Consider the following 19,781-nt stretch of genomic DNA (forward strand, 5'->3'; position numbering starts at 1 on the left):
CGAGGCCTTGGAGGGTTTTGAAAATGAGGATGATCGTTTTAACATCCTCGTTAAATTTATGTTGCAAAGGTGTATCACCGTTGGTAACAAAGCGATCAGAGTATCTAAGTAAAGCATACAATCTTACAGGGCACTAATGAGGTCTCCTTACCCAAGAAAGAACCCATTTGCTCCATAGCGGGGTTAACCAGGTTAGGTCCTGGGAAGAGCAAATTGTCCTAAAATGAAAGATTGAGTCAACTAAACCTACGTTTCCTGAGCTTTGGAAAATGAAGTGCAATCTAATTGAAAAATATAAAATTCTTAAGGGGCTTGACCAAATTGATTCTGATGAGATGTTTTCATTGGGTAGAGAATCTCCAACAAAGGGCCACAAACTGAAAATAAGCTGTTATCCATTTTGGACTGAGATGAGGGGAAAGGTTTTCACTGAGAGTTGTGAATTTTTGGAACCCCGAGGTCAATGGATGCTACATTCACAAGAGTATTCAAGGGAGTTCAATAGATTTAAGTAGTAAGGGAATTGAGGAACATAAGGATAGCCTGGGAAGGAGGGGTTGAGGTGGAATATCAGCTACAATCTTTGTGGGTGATCTACCCCAGCTCCAGGTAATTAACGCTATTACGACATGCAAGAATTTAATTAGTTGTAAAGTATTTTAGGAATTCCTGAGATTGTGAAGGGTGCTATGTAAGTTCAAGTCTTTCTGTTAATTTACCTGATTTCTATAGAACAGTCTTTCTTTAAAAGTGCACGTGTGTGGGTTGTGGGTGGCTGCAGCATTGGGCTAGGTCCTAGTGCGCAGTAGCCAGCTGTTACTGGCTGTCAGGGCTCGGAGTGAGGACTGAGCAGCTGGTGGAATGTGAAAGAGTCCCTGCTGATTTACAGCAGGCGAAAGGAAAGGACCAGCTTGGTTGTGTAACCTTGTGACAGTATGATATTTGGAGAAACTTTGTGGACCTTCAAGGTTTTTAATGAACCTGTGCAGTCTTTGTTTTTTGGGAAGCAAGGGTACGGAAGATAGGGGGAAATAGAAGCAGAAAATTCCGGAAGTAGCAGATCATGTTGTACCTCCGCAGGATGGAGCAAAGATGTTTGATATTGTAGGGAGTGGTTAAGGTTAGAGATGTAACAGGGTTTCAAGCAATTACAGTGAGGGAAGGACAAAAGGGAGTGTGAGAGACAGGGTGGAAGGCACGAGTGATTAATATGATGATGGAGACGTTGGTGTAAGTGAAAAGAAGATGGTAATGAGATAAGCAGAGAAGTAATTACAACTATAGATCCATTGCTTGGCTGCTGCAGTCTAAGAAACTGGAAGCAGTGGCAATTGCCTGAAATTGTTCGGTGCAGTGTTGAGTTTGGAAAACTGTAAAGTGCGTATCAAGAAATGATTTGTTGTTCCGAGCTAACCTCCGATGGTCTTGTGGATCAGGTAGAATCCCTGTGTCTTAGTGAGAAGTTGCAGGTTCAAGTCCCACTCCAGGACTTGATGACCACGGAAGGTGTGTTTGTAAATTGGCCAAACAGGTTGAGTGTCAGTTTGTAAATTCCTCCAACCTATATCATTAGCAGGCAATAAAGAACAGAAGAGATTCATGCAGCCGTATGCTGGAAGAAAATGAAAGCAGAAAATGCTGGAAATATTCAGCAGATCAGACTGTATCTATGGATCAAGGAGCAGAGTTGTTTAATGTCTCCACCATGGCCATGCACAGGCTGCGATATGTATATGTATGATGCAACATTAACCCTGTCACCTTTGGGGGGGAACCAATCAATCAATTGACTGGATGGTCATATTGGAACAGACTGTGTGCCAGTGACGCACGGTTTGATCCTTTTATAGTTGGGATCAATTCTGAACTGTGGTGGAGATTGTGGCATTTTGGGTAGAGGGCACTCAAAGGAGATACCAATCATTAAGGCTTTCAAAGGAATGGGGAGATGAAGAAGCTGTCAGTTCTAGAATCTTGGAGGATGAATACTCAAGTAATCCAATTTCTTGGTCACAATCTGTTTCCCTCTTTTATCCATGTTCTTCAGGAACAGAAGTCCTCCACATACTTAATGGATGATTGGGGTTTGGAAGATGTGGATTATGAATTCACAGAGCAAGATTACCACACTCTGACCAACTACAAAACCTTCAGTCAGTTCCTGAGGTACATGCTGCTGGAATAATTGTTCAATAATTTGAAAAAACCTTTCTTTTTGCTGTTCTGTTATATTCAGTTGTGTGTTGGTTTGCTTACATTCTGTGTCGTTCTGTGGCATTTGAACAGGATAAATTAGTTATTAAAAATAACTCCAGTTATTAGAAATAACTCCAATTGTGTTCAATCCCGATTTCCGAACCTTGGGATCTATTTGCATTCCCAAATGCAATTTTCAGTAATAGACTCCTGAAACTAAAACAGTTGCAGCTAGTGTTTTGTCCCATGTGACACACTCATCCCTTGTGATTCTGGCACAGTGAATTGTTCACTAAATACTGCTAATGATGGGGTGCTTGTAGGACTGACCTTTCACAATACTGCTGAGTATCTTATGTGAAGACGCTACATTCTCTTTGGAAAGTTTTAATTGGAATGTCAGGTGTTCTTTGAGTGAAAATGTTAGCTAATGTCTTGTTGGCAGCAGCAGGTCCAACATCAATTCTAAACATATACCCTGTAATTCAATGTTTTAATTTACCTTCATGTGTTTTGTATTAACATGGTGGGTGTGTGACCTAGCTACTGTACGCATACTCTTGGAATAGCAGAATGACGCACCATAGAATAGGTGGTTGCACCAAGGTACCTGTGCTGACTTTTTTCCTCCCTTGGACCTGGAACCTTTTCCCCTTCTAGCGTTTATCCAATTCTCTTTCTGATGTTGCCATTGAATCTGCTGCGGACACCCCTTCAGGCAGTGCGCCCAGATTACAACTTGCTGAGTTTAACAAAAAAAACACTCACGATGCCAGTGGTCCTTTTGTCAATTACCTTAACTATGTGTCCCCGAGACACAATCTCTTCTGCTACTGGAAGCAGTACTGGGTTAAGTTGTTGCATTTCTCTCCATCCTTCACTCCACATATGCAGCCCCGCCTTCACCTATTTAGACCCCACACTGTGGCATTATCTCTATAAATAAATTGGCAAAAGTTAAAATATATGGCAAAACGTTCAGAGGTGACCCAAGGAACTTATTGCCTGAAGTAATTGTGGGAATACTAGATTCAGTAGTTACTTTCAATACAGTGGGGCTAGTTGGAAAGCTGTTCCAAGGAGCTAGCACAGATACAGTGGACTGAATGGCAACCTTTTATGTTTAGATTAGGTTCCATACAGTGTGGAAACAGGCCCTTCGGTCCAACAAGTCCACACCGGCCTCCAAAGAGTAACCCACCCAGACACATTTCCCTTTCTCTAAAGCACCTAACACTAACACTACGGGCAATTTAGCATGCCCAATTCTCCTGACCTGCACATCTTTGGACTGTGGGAGGAAACCGGAGCACCCGGAGGAAACCCACACAGACACTGGGAGAACGTGCAAACTCCACACAGTCACCCGAGGCTGGAATTGAACCTGTGCTAACCACTGAGCCACTGTACCGCCTGTTGCATCATTGTGTCCTAAACCCCTTAAATGTCATTTTCTTTCTATTTATTCTTTCTGGGATGTGTGTTACTAGCAAGACCAGTTGCCTGTCTTACTTTCTCTCTAATTGAGAGACTTACTAGATCATTTTGGATGATAGTTAAGGGTCACTTACGTGCTGTAGGTCTGCACGCACGTGTAGGGCAGGCTGGGTAAGGAGAGCAGATTTCCTTTCCTAAAGGGGCATTAATGAACCGGATGGAATTTACAACAGTTGTTGATATCATCATTTAATTATTATATAAACACATCACTGTTTATCTTCCAGAATTATTCACTGAATTTGAATTCCATCATTTTCCTTTGTGGAATTTAAACCCAGCTCCCTGGAGTATTGGCCTAGTCCTTTGGATCACTACTTTACGTCTTAAATCTCTACTGGGGAACAATGTCTGAATTGGTATCTAGAATATTGTCTTTGCAAAAGGCAGTGAATGCCGAGAGTCAGATGGAGCTTTCAGCATGAGATTCATGGATTTTAATAGATTAGTGTAATAAGAGCGATGAGATTTGAGAGAAGATGAGCCATGATCTGGTGCAATAACGCTTCAGGCTTGCATCCTGAGCAGTAAGCTCCTGTTCCTCGGCTGTGGTGACAGGATGGCAGCTACAAGACTCCGCATCCTTCATGTGCAGGACAGGTATTTGCCAGGATTCTCTTCCCTGATTACTGTCCCATAAACAACTCTGCTTACCAGAAGTAGCTTTGTGTAAACCAGAGTCCGAGACAATAATTCCTATGGTCAAATAGCCACTAACTCTTGTGTTTATGGAGGGAGGTTAGGAATTTTGTAATGACCTTCAGGGATATGCCTTTGTTAACTCCAAACCTGACTGTTCCACTCTCTCTGTAAACTTGAGCTCATCCAAAATTCTGCTGCCTGTGTCCTGACTCTCAGAAAGTAGTGTTTACCCGTCACTCCTGTGTTCATGATAATACCGTCTGACCAGCCTTGTCTTCAATTCCCCATCAGGCCACTCATTGCCAAGAAGAATCCGAAAATCCCGATGTCCAAAATGATGACGGTGCTCGGTGCCAAATGGAGGGAGTTCAGCGCCAACAATCCTTTCAAAGGGACCTCTGTGGCTGCGGCAGAGGCAGCGGCAGCCGCGGTGGCGGCAGCAGTGGAGCAGGTGATCGTGGCACCACCGGTACCGATTCCTCTGCCACCCCCTATTCAGCCCCCCGTGCCCCTAAGGAAAGCCAAGACCAAAGAAGGGAAAGGTAAATGCTGTTTTCACGCACACATGTAAATCGGGCCTTGTAAATTGGGTGGGGAGAAATCCCTAGGCACTGATCTGTGAGATGTACTCCTTTCCTTCCCTAGTTGCTAGTCTGCACTGTAGTTGACCCTACAGTGTGGAAACGGGCCATTTGGCCTAACAAATCCACACCAACTCTGCAAAGAGTGACCCACCCAGACCCATTCCCCAACCACTCCACATTTACCCCTGACTAATGCACCCAATCTACATATCCCTGAACACTATGGACAATTTAGCATGGCCAGCACCTGACCTGCACATTTTTGGACTGTGGGAGGAAACCAGAGCGCCCAGAGGAAACCCACGCAGACACTGGGAGAATGTGCAAACTCCATGCACACAGTCGCCCGAGGCTGAAATCAAACCCGGGTCCCTGGTGTTGTGAGGCAGCAACGCCAACCACTGTGCCACCTTAGTACCTCAGTGATAGAAAATGCCCACATATATCCATCAGAAGCTACAAGATACAGATTTAAAATAATTACCAAACCTGGTGTGAGGAAAGTTTTAAATTTTTATTTATCCAAGCATCTGTTTCAACGTGAATGCACCAACTGCAGGTTCAATCGTAACCTTCGAAAGGAAATTTGACAAGTATTTGAAAAGGAGATATTTGCAGGGCTTTGGGAAAAGAATGGGGAGAGAGGGACCAATATTCCTGTAATTTCAAAAGAACTGGCACAGGCAAAAGCGTCGAATGACCTCTTTTCACGCGGTATGATCCCGTGACTCTGATCACTGAATCCAGGTGGGAAGTGTTTGTGTCGGGGTGTCTGGGCGGCACTCACTATGGCCTGATAGTCTGCCAGTGCTCACTGAGTGGGTTGGCGTATTTACAAATAGTGGGTTCGGTGGGTGTGGATGACCTGTACTGGTGGAGGTCCAATAAGAGTGACCGTCTCTGGGAGAGGAAGGGTGAAAGCTGAAAGGCATGAGGGGACCCACTCGCACTGTATTTTTCCAAGAATCTGCAGTGCAGAATGTTTCACCCTGCCATCGATACTCAGTCTGTGTTTCACAGCGCTGCTGCTGTCTGCTCACAGGTCCAGGAGTTCGGAAGAAAAGTAAAAGTGCTCGAGCGGCTGAGTTGAAGAAGAAAGGAAAAGGGAAGAAGATGACACCTCTGAAGATCAAGTTCGGAGGTTTCAGTGGCAAACGGAAAAAAGGGTCTTCGGTAAGGCCAACCCCTTGTCCCATTGACTTGTTTGATTTCTGTGTGCGCAAGCTCATCTCTTAACTGGTAAGAGTTGTCACTTCAGTGAGGTGCCAGCGGAGTAGTGGTGGTGGTGGTGGAATTGTATCCTACCTCGAGTGAACATTGACTTGTGGAAGTCTGAAACCTTTCCCCTCTCCATGTGTGTGTGTGTGTTGTGCTTGTGTTTGCAGAGTGAGGAAGATGATCACGGTGAGTCGGATCTAGACAGCGCGAGTGTCCACAGCTGCTCCTTGCGGCCTGACGGCTCTGCTGGTTTTGGCAAGAGAAGGAGGAAAGGTGGCAAGAGGAAGAAAAGATGTAAATACTTAACTTTTTTTCTGATGGATTTAAGATGCATTTGTGCAGTGTTGCCTTCTGACCGTGGATCGAGGGGAGTAGAACCTGCCGCTGCTTATGGGGAGGCATTACTGAGTGGGTTCTGGATTTAGTAACTAGCACCATCACTTAATGAAGTGTTCAGGACCTAAAGACCAGAACCCCCACTCTTGATTCCTGTTCTCTGCTTTGTTCACAAATCCCAGTTGGACTGCAGCTTTGGTGGTGCCACTGGTCTGAGTTGAGGAAAGAGCCAGGCTTTACGCTTCTGAGTACATATGTGACTATGCTCATTGCTTTTTGCTTTCCCCTTCCCATCATTTGATCTTGAGTTACAGAACTGCACACCATCCAGAGCCAGTCACTGGGAGAGAAGATTATTTAAAAACTGCTCCTCAGTATTGGTTATATTATGCATAAACCACTCAAACCGTTGATTCTGGGTTCTAATTCTTTCAATTCCACATTCTTGTTAAGTGCAAATTCTTCCATCCCCCCTCTCTCTCTCTCTCTAAATTGTGATAAAGATTATTGAGCTGTTTCACAGTTTAACACATTTCCCTGCAGGACCACCCCCAAATTTTACCTTGCAGACATCGAAAACCCAGTCATGGCATTAATGAGTCACCACTGTTTGTTTATTTAAACATGTAGCTGTACTGCACTAAAGCACATGGTTTGTTATCTTTACTTTCTCCAAAAATGTGCAAAATTGTCTTCTGCAAGTGTGTCTCATTTGCTTCCTTGCATCACATGCTGGGAAACTCTAACTTCATTGATTCTTATTCTTCTGTCTTTGCTAGTGGAGGAGGGTGATGGGTATGAGACGGATCATCAGGACTACTGTGAAGTGTGCCAGCAAGGAGGGGAGATTATTTTGTGTGACACCTGTCCTCGGGCCTATCACTTGGTCTGTCTGGACCCAGAGCTGGAGAAGGCCCCCGAGGGAAAGTGGAGTTGTTTGCACTGTGTAAGTTGTCAGGTTCCTGCTTTGTGCTTCCTTCTCGTCATTGTTAATGTGCTTCATGGGTTGATGTTGTAGCCAGTGCAATGCTCCAGTGTGACTGCATGGCGGTTGACCATCCCTGTTAAGGTTCTGGATCTGAAACATTAACTCTGCTTTCTCCGCACAGATGCTGCCAGACCTGCTGAGTTTTTCCAACAATTTCTGATTTGTTCTGTCCAGGTTGAGCTGCTTGATCTTGTCCAGCTGATACTAGTGAAGTTCCATTTGGCTCCCGTGTAAATGGGAAAGTGTTTGATGGCTGCTCCCATCTGAAATTCTCCACTGACCCCACTACAGGAAAATAAATGCGTGTTAATGTTTGGGGAGAGGATTGGGCCTGCAGAATGGTATAGTAATTATAACAGGCCATTTGGCCCCAAAAGTGTTAATGCTTCACATGAGCTCCTCCCGCTCCATCACTTGTAATGGTCTCATAACTGAGTATCCTCAAAGTTTGTGAGAAGATTTGTAGCTCGAGTGCTCGTTGTTGTGGTTCTGTTCGCCGAGCTGGGAATTTGTGTTGCAGATGTTTCGTCCCCTGTCTAGGTGACATCCTCCGTGCTTGGGAGCCTCCTGTGAAGCACTTCTGTGATCTTTCCTCCGGCATTTGAAGTGGTTTGAATCTGTCGCTTCCGGTTGTCAGTTCCAGCTGTCCGTTGCAGTGGCCAGTATATTGGGTCCAGATCGATGTGCTTATTGATTGAATCTGTGGATGAGTGCCATGCCTCTAGGAATTCCCTGGCTGTTCTCTGTTTGGCTTGTCCTGTAATAGTAGTGTTGTCCCAGTCGAACTCATGTTGCTTGTCATCTGCGTGTGTGGCTACTAAGGATAGCTGGTCGACCAATATACCGACCACTGCAGCAGACAGCTGGAACTGACAACCGGAAGCGGCAGATTCAAACCACTACAAATGCCGGAGGAAAGATCACAGAAGTGCTTCACAGGAGGCTCCCAAGCACTGAGGATGTCACCTAGGCAGGGGACGAAACGTCTGCAACACACATTTCCAGCTCGGCGAACAGAACCACAACACTGAATATCCTGTCTGCATTTGTACCTTTGCTCAGATGGGACCAATGTTCTCCCTGTGTCTGTGTGAGTTCGTCCAGGTGCTCAGTTTCTTCCCACAGTCCAAAGACGTGCAGGTTAGGTGGATTGGCCATACTAAAGTGCCCATAGTGTCCAAGGATGTGCAGGCTGGGTTGATTTGCTGTAGGAAATGCAGGATGACAGGGATTGGGTATGGGAATAAATCGATGTGGGATGCTCTTTGGAAGGTCAGTCTGGACTTGATGGGCCAAATAGCCTGTGTCCACATATGTGATCCAGTGTCAGTGTGGGGGGGGTATGTTTCCAAGTCAGGATGATGTGTGTCTTGGGGGAGAGCTTGGGATTGATGGCGTTCCATGGCATTGATTCCCTTGTCCTTCTGGATGTACTTGCAGCTGTCTTGGTGAGTTACCATTGTATATTTGTGTCTGTGTCTGAGAGTATTGTATAATCCATCCTGTATTCTGTGTACTGACTCTAGGAAAAGGAAGGAATCCAGTGGGAGCCTAAAGAAGATGATGAAGATGAAGAGGACGATGAGGGAGTGGAAGAGGAAGATGATGATCACATGGAATTTTGCAGAGTCTGCAAGGATGGAGGCGAGCTGCTGTGTTGTGACTCCTGTCCTTCCTCTTATCACATTCACTGCCTTAACCCTCCACTCCCTGAGATCCCAAATGGAGAGTGGGTTTGTCCACGTTGCTTGGTGAGTCTATAATTGTCCTGACCACTGTGGGTTGTGATATGGCCTGTAGTAACTTGAACCTTTTCTGATGAAGTGAATTGCTATGGGTGTTGAAGTGGCATCAGAGTTTGACCTCATCCCCTCTTATATGCTTTTTGTCCAGTATCATAGCCAGGGAGATAATTGGTCCTGTGCTAGGGAAAGAAAATCTACTGTGGTGTGTGTGTGTATGTGTGTGTGTGCCAGCAAGCCAAGACCCAACTGAGAAACCTCAATGCTGACCAGTTCCCAAAAGTCACCCTGTGGAACCTCCATAGTTATGAATCAGCACATTTGGAACAGGAGAGAAGAGATTTCAAATGGGTATGAATGCTGGCTGAAGAAAAGGGGTAATGTTTTGCTGCATGTTGCCCCTACTTCGGATATGGTGTATAGAGGGGAGAGCTCTCACTAGGGGTTGATCAGATTATGTCTGTCGAATGATTTAAAAATGTGTAAATATTTGTGTTGTCTCTAGTGCACACCTCTAAAAGGCAAAGTGCAGCGAATCTTGCACTGGACATGGGGTTCGCCCCCACCACCACGTACCCCCCCAGCTCTGATGGGTGAAGTCAATGAAGCCGAACAGCCCAAGGCCCTGAAAGGACGACCAGAGCGAGAATTCTTTGTGAAATGGGTGGGACTGTCATACTGGCATTGCTCTTGGGCCACAGAATTGCAGGTAGGTTTTATGATTCAAAGTCTCCTGGTCCTGAAGCGCACGCTTGCTGTGAAGCCAGGAGCTTCCCAGACCTGGGTTACTGAGGCCTGTTGCTGGGCAGGCTGCAGAATGGGTCACATGATTCTCTTAATTTAGTTCTAACTTAGAGACTGTCCCAAAACACACGCATCTTAACAGACCTCGCAGTAGCAACAGAAGTTATTTTGGTCACTCACTGCCTATCGTGCAAGGCTGATTGTAACCTTTCCCTTTAAGATCAAAATGTGGAAACATGGTTGAGGAAAGGCAGTGAGGCCGTTGATAAGAAATGCAAGTGTGTTAAAATGTAACTCTCTGCCCACTCCAGCTGGAGCTATACCACACTGTAATGTTCCGGAACTTCCAAAGGAAGAACGATATGGATGAACCACCGCCATTTGACTATGGCTCTGGGGATGATGAAGAGAAGAGTGAGAAACGAAAGAGTAAGGACCCACAGTTTGCACTGATGGAGCAGCAGTATTATCGATATGGGATCAAACCTGAGTGGCTCATTGTTCACCGTATCATCAACCACAGGTGAGGGGCTGATCTTGGAGACAGATCAGGTCCTGGGACATGTGCTCACATTCAGTTTGATCTGGACCTTTACCCCAACTGTCACCTTGCCTCCTTGACATTTAAATAACCATTGGCCAATGAAATTCTATCCCCCTCCGTTTTGAAATTCTGAACTGACACCCTGTAACCCTTCCCAAGCCACAACAACTTCTGTGTCCAAGAATTTAATCTCTCTCATGTGGAGAAATGCTTTATTGACCTGTGCCCTGAACAACCTAACTTGAATTATAAGGTTATCTCCTTTTTGTTCAGGGCCAACCCACCCCACCCCATTCCAGAGGTAGTTTCCCTCCTATACAGAGTTGATTCATTTATCAAAGCTGTGCTTTGCTGAATCATTCTCTAAGATGCTGAAGAAGAAACAAACCTGAGACGGTCCGAGCAATGTTGTCAGTGAGGTTAATGTTCCATTGTCTTTGTACTCTAATCCAGACCATGTTCCCTGCTTGATATCTCCATTGTTTTGTCGAGCGTTCTTAGGGTAGGAACAGAATAGTTTACACACTGTGTAAGGCTTCCTTTATCCTGCCCTTTAATACTTTGCAGGGTATGTACAGCACGGATTAGATGTGAGGTAAAGCATCTTTACACTGAGTCATCAAACATGTTAAGGGCAAAAACAGAAAGGGTCAGACTCCCTGTTAAACTTTCCAAAGTAAATAGAACATGGATGAGGTACAGAGCAAAGCTCCATTTGTACTGTTCATGAAACTCCACATAAAATGGAGGTGAAATTCTTGCATTCAATTTGTGCCATTGACATATTAGGATACAAAAACTTGCATTTTGTCTGTTTTCTTTCAGCTTTGATAAAAAGGGTGATTTGCACTATTTAGTTAAGTGGCGGGATCTGCCGTATGACCAGGCTACGTGGGAATTTGAAGAGTTTGATATTCCAGATTATGACACTACGAAGGAGTTGTATTGGAATCACAGGTCAGTGCTGCTTATTAGACACAATCTTAAACCAGGCCGAATGGCTTCACTGTCAGTTTCTTTAATGTAAGTATAGCGGGAATGTTATTGATGACCCAAAGTCACAAGTTTACAAGCTGTGAAACTGAATGCAACAAATCTGGCAATGTGGACTGGTTCCAGAAGAATATCATGAGTTGTGTTGGCTTTCCTAAAGAACCAGGTAAAAACAATGACTGCAGATGCTGGAAACCAGATTCTGGATTAGTGGTGCTGGAAAAGCACAGCAGTTCAGGCAGCATCCAAGGACCAGTAAAATCGATGTTTTGGGCAAAAGCCCTTGTGCTTTTCCTAAAGAACCAATTCAATGCCCAGTGTCCTCAAGTAAAGGGGACCAGCTACAATTTCCTGGTGAGCACTTCACTTGGCTCCATCCTAGGTTACACTTTTTAAAATTCATTCTCGGGATGAAGGCATCACTGTCAGACACCCCGAGAAGGTCATGATGTGCCACTATCTTGAATTGTTGTGGTCCATGTGATAATGGTACCGTTGTGGTGCCATTAGGGAGGAAATGCTAGGATCTTGTCCCAACCACGGTGAAGCAAGTGGTGTATTGATTTCAGGATGGTGTGTAGCTCTGTGGAGAACTTGCCTCCATGTGCCTGCTGCCCAAGTCCTTCCAGATGTTGGCCTGTGCCTGAGAAGGAACATCTGCCGAAGGGCAGCTGAAGCTAGATGCTCTGAAATTGAAATTGCAAAGCCAGACAGTTGTTTTCAAGGGCATTTTGTAACAAGAAAATATTGGAATCTGACAAAAGAATCTCTGACAATCTAAACTAGTTGGGAGTGTGGTGCTGGAAAGCACAGCAGGTCAGGCAGCATCTGAGGAGAATTGATGTTTCGGACATAAGCACTTCATCAGAAATTATGCCCAAAACATCAATTCTCCTGCTACTCGGACACTGTCTGACCTGTTCTTTTCCAGCACCACACTCTCGACTCTGATCTACAGTCCTCACTTTCTTTTCGAAGGGAAGTTGGACAAAGTCGGGTCAGTGATTAGATTAGATTAGATTACAGATTACATTACAGTGTGGAAACAGGCCCTTCGGCCCAACAAGTCCACACCGACCCGCCGAAGCGAAACCCACCCATACCCCTACATTTACCCCTGCACCTAACACTACAGGCAATTCAGCATGGCCAATTCACCTAACCTGCACATCTTTGTAGTGTGGGAGGAAACCGGAGCACCCGGAGGAAACCCACGCAGATGTTCACCTTTTCTGTGGTTATGGGGTCTTGGTGCTAGCAGAAGTATTGGAAGATGACCAGCCTATGTGGAAGAGGAGGGAACTGCATCGGGAGCTTGATTAATGGGATCGATGAATGGGCAATGGTTGGTGATGCCCTTCTGTTTCTGAGAGTGTTGGATTTGCTGACATGCTTTGATTTTTATTCCCCCTCTCTCGCTCTCTCTCGCGCTCACTCTCTCTCTCGCGCTCACTCTCTCTCTCGCGCTCTCTCTCTCTCTCTCTCCCGCGCTCTCTCTCTCCCGCGCTCTCTCTCTCCCGCGCTCTCTCTCTCCCGCGCTCTCTCTCTCTCGCGCTCTCTCTCTCTCGCGCTCTCTCTCTCTCGCGCTCTCTCTCTCTCGCGCTCTCTCTCTCTCGCGCTCTCTCTCTCTCGCGCTCTCTCTCTCTCGCGCGCTCTCTCTCTCGCGCGCTCTCTCTCTCGCGCTCTCTCTCTCTCGCGCTCTCTCTCTCTCGCGCTCTCTCTCTCTCGCGCTCTCTCTCTCTCGCGCTCTCTGTCTTTCCCCCCCTCCCCCCCCTTCCTCTCTCTCTCTCTCACTACAGACAATTAATTTTGGGAGATGATTTAAGACCAGTGAGAAAACCGAAAAAAGGACGTAAAGCCAGGGAATTGATCTTCGACCCGCCTCCAGTACAGCCCGTAGTCGATGTAAGTGAGAAGCAGCAGAGTTTGTTGATGCAGACTTGGTGTAATCAGATCCAGCATTAATCTCCGTCTGCACTGCATTGATTACAGAGTAAAGCTTTCTGTACATTGTGAAAATGCTTCCAGGACAGAGAGGATGTCCAGTTCGATCGAGAGTAATGCTTACTTTACTTTGTCCCAAACAATCCCAGGACAGGTATGGCATGCAGTTGGATAGAGAGTAAATCTCCTTCTAATATCTCTCTGTCAAGCATTCCCAGGACAGATACAGCATGGAGTTAGATACGCATTCTTGCAGGCAGTGACCAGAGAGGACTTGGATCCTGTTATTATATTTGAAACCAGGTTATTTTCTGGAATTTACAGAATTGGGCTGTTTGACTTGTAGTGGGATGTAGTAAATCTCAGCAGTTTGTGTTTTAAATGTACTGAATTAATTGTACCCTTTTCCTTCTCACCATAGCCAACTGTGAAGTTTGACAAGCAACCGGAGTACATTGATGCCACAGGTGGCAACCTCCACCCTTACCAACTGGAGGGGCTGAACTGGCTGCGTTTCTCTTGGGCTCAGGGCACTGATACAATTTTGGCTGATGAGATGGGATTGGGGAAAACCGTTCAAACGATTGTATTTCTATACTCTCTGTTTAAAGAGGTGAGGAACATTTTGAGGCTGGAGTTTTTGTGACAGGGATAGTGATTGGTACTTGAGATGTAGGCTGGCGTGAGAAGCTTTGATCATGTGTTTGGGTGAATGAGAGTCCAAGTTCTCCCAGGTTTGGGAGCAGTATTGTGGTTTCGTTTCAGCTCATCCTTCCAATAAATTGACTTTCCTTTGAAGCTGTTCTCTCTAGGAGGTTGACTCTCTCATCAGTGTTCACCTCTTGGCTATATCTCATCGTGTCTAATGTTATTTTCAATAACTCCAATGTACTCTCCTTTCTATCCTAGCTAACTAACATGTTGAGGGAAAATTCTTTTTGATAGCTCCTCTTTAAACTTGCTAAATGGCCCTTTGTGTTTGTGAGTTGTCTAATGATTTACTGACAATAATAATTTGGCCTTTTTCTATTTAATGATTATAGAATTAGACGTGATTTGCTGCTCATAGTTGAAGTGAAAGTTTAAATTAATTTATCTCCTTAAAGTGTGTTCATTAACCAAATTAAATATATTCTTTGAGCTGTGTCTCTCACCCTGGCTTTGATGCCTAACACTAAAATATTGAGGAGATATTGAGGAAATTGTGGATGTGGGCACAATTACAATGTTTGAAAGATATTTGGGTAATTATATGAATTGGGAAGGTTTTTTGGGGGGGGGGTGGGGGGCGCGGTTATGCCAGGAGCAGGCAGGTGGGGCTAGTTTAGTTTGGTTGGCATGGACTAGGTGGACTGAAGGGTATATTTCCATGCTGTATTACTCTGTCTTGAAACAAAATGACTGCTGTCTCTATTTTTGCCCTGGAATTAATTGATCTGTGGTGACACCTGATTAGCAAGGGCCAGTCAGTTCACAATAGTGCAACCACACTGACATGGATTTAACAGGGCGGATGTACTATCTCTTTAACAGGGTCACTCCAAAGGACCTTTCCTGGTGAGTGCTCCATTGTCCACCATTATTAACTGGGAACGGGAGTTCACGCTGTGGGCACCATGTTTCTACGTGGTGACTTACACAGGAGACAAAGACTGCAGAGCTGTCATCCGAGAGAATGAGTTTTGCTTTGATGATAACGTAATCAAGAGTGGGAAAAAAACCTTCAGGATGAAGGTGAGTATCTATACTTCTGAGCAAGACCCTTTATTCATTCTCAGAGTGGGGCGCTGACCCAAGGTGGATAGTTACTGCACAATTTCCTTTGTACTTGAGAAGGAGGTGGTGAGCCGCATCCGTGAATCCTACTGTTGTAGTGACAGTATTTCCATAGAAGCGAATTAACTAGTTTGAGGAATTTGACCAAGTGAAGGTGAAGGAACAGTGATATATTTCCAAATTGGGATGGAGGGAATCTCCAGAGTTGGTGCTGACAGGGTTTGGGAGGTGCTTTCAATGAAGCTTAGAGTTTTTCAGTCCTGCAGTGACGGTATCGATTCTCTAATGGGTTCAATTAGTAGATTAATTTTGGCATTGAGCCAGACAGATTAGGTCACTTCAGACTTAGTCTCTGTTTGTATGGAGTTGGCTGACTCAGCTGGGATCTGTGCTTGGGGCAGTACTGTGGACAAGGCAGGGAAAATATGTTGGGGTTCCTGCTGTTGGTCACTATCCAATGAACCTTTTTGTGTGGGGCAGGTCACTGAGCCTGGCTGTGATGCCCTCTATAACCAATAGTCTGCTGGCTCTCTCCATCATGTATGCAAAATGGCTGTCTGGGTGAAGAATTAGAAGATGATTTTGCCCATAACTCTGTGAGTAGATGTGAGAGAGATAAACGGCAAAGTAGTGTTAGTGTTTCTTAGGTCATGAAGTTCTAGTTGAGAATGAAGAACATTTTTGGTGATGGTAGACATTTTTAGTTTGTAGAGAATTACACTGCCTCTAAAATTGATGCAGCTGCCTTCAGTTCTTGTAGATGTGTCTGATTTGTCTGTCCAGGAGTCTTTTGCTGAGTAACCAGTGTGTTTGGGATTGATATTGACAAGAGGAAATGTTTCTGTTTTCAGAGCGAGGCGCAAATAAAGTTTCACGTGCTGCTGACTTCGTATGAGTTGATCACCATTGATCAGACGATCTTGGGATCCATTGACTGGGCATGTCTTGTTGTCGATGAAGCTCACAGGCTGAAAAACAACCAATCCAAAGTAAGTATGACATGGTCTCAATGCTCCTGGAGTCTCCGAGAGGACTATCACCTGGGGTTGGGGGGGGTGCCGTAGTGCTGAGTCTGGTCGTCATGGGGAGGAGAGGGAGAGGGAGGGGGAGGGGGAGGGGGAGGGGGATTTGTCTGGAAATTGAGTGAGGCAGTTCACAGCTGAATATTTTTGCTGACCTTGACTGAGGGTCGAAGCTGAAAAAGTGGTAACTTGGTACCAGAGGATCATCAAAGTCTGTAAAACTTGTATGTGAGGGAAGATCAGTAACATAATGAGAAGTAAAATAACAAGTAGTTCAATGACCATTTGCATCTTGAAGGCTGTGGAATTGTGGAGGTCTGTAGTACAAGTGGTGGCGATCTGGGTCACTATCTCTTTGCAAATGAAATTCAAAAATAAATTCGGTGCCCCAATGATCTCCCTTTCATCCGAGATCTGTCTCTGATTTGTATATTTATGAAATTTTTCATTAAGCAATAAGATGATATTTTCTTCAGGTATTCCATGTAGGGGGTGGAAATTCATGCTGCTGCTGTACAAGATAATGTATCTTGATTTTAGTCTGTTAAATTAAATTGATGACCCCATGTTGCTGACTCCCTGACCCCTCCCAGATTAAATAACTTGACCCGCTCACCTCTGTGCCTCAAGGACACAGACCTTCCCTCCTGCTCTGACTCTGTATTCACAGGCTGATCGCCATCATCTTCTGGTTTCTTCGATCTTAGTCAGGAACAGTCCATCTCCTTCAGTCCTTGAGGGTCACTTACTTCTCTCTTTCTGTCTTGGGTCCTGATAGCTGGCTCTGCCTCCTGTGTGCACATTATGGGAAGTATAGTCCAGACACCCCCTCAGTCTTTCTTGAAGTGCAGCAAAGTCAGTTGTCCCTTTAATATAAAGGTTCTGCACTGTAAAGCCACATGTTTCCTACACTTACAGCCAACGTGCTGCTTTGAGTGAAGAATAAATCCAGCTGATTTGCTTTTCAGACTCCACACCACGAGGCTGTCTGAGCTGCCACTGTTTTGTCATGTTTACTAAATGCAGGCAACATTAACCTAAGCCGCCACATGATTCACCTCTAAGAAAAATCAAACTGCTTTTAATCCATTTACAGAAGTGTAATTTTTTGCAAGCTGTGGTAGCAACCAGCCCTCCACCTCTACCAATCATAGCTACAATCAATGCTTGGAGCTGAGAGGGAGAAACTAGGATTATTCTCCTTTTGAGCAGAGAGGATTGAGGGGAAACCTAATCAGACTCTTCAGAGTTGTGTAAGGTTTTGAACGTCACGAAAAAGAAGCGGTGTTTCCACTGACAGAAGATCGGTAATCAGAGGGGATGGATTTAAGCTATTCGTCTAATGAGCCTGAGGGGAGAAGATAAACTTTGTTGCTGAACCAGCTGTTGTGATTAGGATTGCGTTGCTTGTGGATGAGACCAGATGTAGTGGGAACCTCACAATGAGAATCGAATACTGTACTTGAAGGAGAAATATTTGCAGAGTTATGAGTGTGGTATTAATCAGATAGCTCTTCCAGATAGCTGGCACAGGTTTAATGGGCCAAGAGGTTGCCCTGTGCTGCATGATTTTAAACCTGTGCCTTTGGTAGGGCGGGAAAGGTGGAGAGACCCTGAAATAAACTCGGACGAGTTACCATCCATAAATTAAAATGTGGGCTTGGGACACGTGGCTCTGTTGATGTCGCTGTTTGGCTCCAGATGCCAGTTTGTGAAGAGTTGTTCATTTGTCAGTATTGAATGTTTCAGTATTTTAGGGTGCTAAATGCTTACAAGATTGATTACAAGCTGCTGCTGACTGGGACGCCACTACAGAATAATCTGGAGGAGCTTTTCCACTTGCTGAACTTCCTTACTCCTCAACGTTTTAAGTAAGTTTGTGTTAATGCCTTAATTTGCTTCTAATCTATAGCTCCATCTGGTAGCAAGTATGAAATGGTAGACTATATAAGTACAGAGGTAGACAGGTATGCAACAAAAGCTGAGTTTGTTTTAATGTGGTTTTTTACTTCCACATGTTGGGCTCAACAGCAATGCTGTGTTCAGTGTCATTTTCTGTCACAATACCTCATGAAACCAAGGAGGTAGATCATTAACAGTTTCAGTAAAACAGGCTAACAGTTTGTGAACATTTTCTTAATATGTATGATCAAGTTCAACAGTGTTTGTTTGAAAGGGGAAATGTGAAATGACTTAAGGTTATGATTCCAGTGTAACTCCTGCTGCTGACTGGTAAGGAGTCCAGGGCTGGCACTGTGGCTCAGTGGTTAACACTGCTGCTTCCCAGCATCACAGACCTGGGTTTGATTATACCCTCGGGCGACTGTCTGTGTGGAGGTTGCGCATTCTCCCCGTGTCTGCATGGATTTCCTCCAGGTGCTTTGATTTCCTCCCACAGTCCAAAGATGTGCAGATTAGGTGGAGTGGCCAGGCTAAAGTATCCAGGGATGTGCAGGCTAGCTGGGTTAGCCATGGGAAATGCAAGGTTACAGGTAGGGGTGGGTCTGGGTGGGGTGCTGTTTGGAGGGTCGGTGTAGACTCAATGGGCCGAAAGGCCTCTTTTTACACTGGAGGGATTCTATGATTCTATTGGTTTCATATAGGCTCTCTCTCATGCTGATCTCTGGCACTTCCCTGGCTGCTCCTTATGGTCACTGACAATAGTTTGGATCTAATCAAAGGCTGTGCGATCTACAGCATGTAACTCTCCATGGGAATTCCACTCAAAGTTCAATACTTAGCAATATTACAGCCCAGTAGCATTATAATGGAAATTCCACTGTAGCTTTTCACTACAGCACTGTAATTCTCCAGCCTCAATTCATCCCTCATCCCAGTCTGGGATCAGATTGCAATTTCCTGCAATCTTATATGAATGCTTATAAGGCTAGATCCTCCTTAGGCTAGATCCAATGTGTGATAGCCTTGTGCTGAGAGTTCCCACGCATCCTGGGAGTGAAATTGATAGATAATGGAACTCAATGCTAGGGTGATCATTTTGAGTCTCGAGTCAAACAATTAATATTTCTTAAATATTTTAGTCAAAATACATTTTAAGCATTTTTCTTAAACTAAAAGTTGACAAACTATTGACTAGTTGATTTTATGATCAGTTCTCCACATTAGATGTTAAGAATCTCACTGAAATCCTGATTCTATATTTTTCATTGACTGAAATGTTAGAAATATGTTTAAAGAGAGGGAGCATTGGCTAACTGAGAGTGGACCAAACAAAAATTTGCAGATTGTTAATGGCTGCACAGACTTACAATAAATGATCAGATTATTTATTTTTTCATATTACAATCCCAGATGTAGGTACTACTGGCCATCTACTGCCTGATAGATCATTTGATTTTATTTTAGTTAATATGGTGATTATTCCCTAAAACATAGTCACACCAGGCTGGAGACTTCATTTAACATACGACAAAAGTATATTCAAAATCAAGAATCAAAGTAATCAAGCTCTCTAAATATGGAATGGTGTTTAAATGATTTTCACAGAAACAGCAAAACAAAGTCTCACCCTGTTATCCAACGCTGTCCATTACT

General features: G+C 44.6%; 1 protein-coding gene across 2 annotated transcripts in view; it reads left to right on the plus strand.

Moving 5' to 3' along the window:
• chd5 (chromodomain helicase DNA binding protein 5) overlaps positions 1 to 19,781 on the plus strand; it is an 89,397-nt gene that overhangs the window by 26,211 nt on the left and 43,405 nt on the right. For both annotated transcript variants that reach the window (XM_043675984.2, XM_087980421.1), the window contains exons 3-16: positions 2,048 to 2,166; positions 4,627 to 4,877; positions 5,962 to 6,092; positions 6,305 to 6,431; positions 7,253 to 7,419; positions 8,988 to 9,212; positions 9,709 to 9,912; positions 10,259 to 10,470; positions 11,317 to 11,448; positions 13,284 to 13,389; positions 13,850 to 14,041; positions 14,962 to 15,162; positions 16,056 to 16,193; positions 17,976 to 18,097. In XM_043675984.2, the coding sequence (XP_043531919.2) occupies positions 2,048 to 2,166; positions 4,627 to 4,877; positions 5,962 to 6,092; positions 6,305 to 6,431; positions 7,253 to 7,419; positions 8,988 to 9,212; positions 9,709 to 9,912; positions 10,259 to 10,470; positions 11,317 to 11,448; positions 13,284 to 13,389; positions 13,850 to 14,041; positions 14,962 to 15,162; positions 16,056 to 16,193; positions 17,976 to 18,097 (2,327 nt within the window). The remainder of the gene's footprint in view (positions 1 to 2,047; positions 2,167 to 4,626; positions 4,878 to 5,961; positions 6,093 to 6,304; positions 6,432 to 7,252; positions 7,420 to 8,987; positions 9,213 to 9,708; positions 9,913 to 10,258; positions 10,471 to 11,316; positions 11,449 to 13,283; positions 13,390 to 13,849; positions 14,042 to 14,961; positions 15,163 to 16,055; positions 16,194 to 17,975; positions 18,098 to 19,781) is intronic.

This window comes from Chiloscyllium plagiosum, unplaced genomic scaffold (genome assembly GCF_037043375.1).
Source record: "Chiloscyllium plagiosum isolate Xiang-an unplaced genomic scaffold, Cpla_swu_hap1 HiC_scaffold_37, whole genome shotgun sequence".
Taxonomy (NCBI): domain Eukaryota; kingdom Metazoa; phylum Chordata; class Chondrichthyes; order Orectolobiformes; family Hemiscylliidae; genus Chiloscyllium; species Chiloscyllium plagiosum.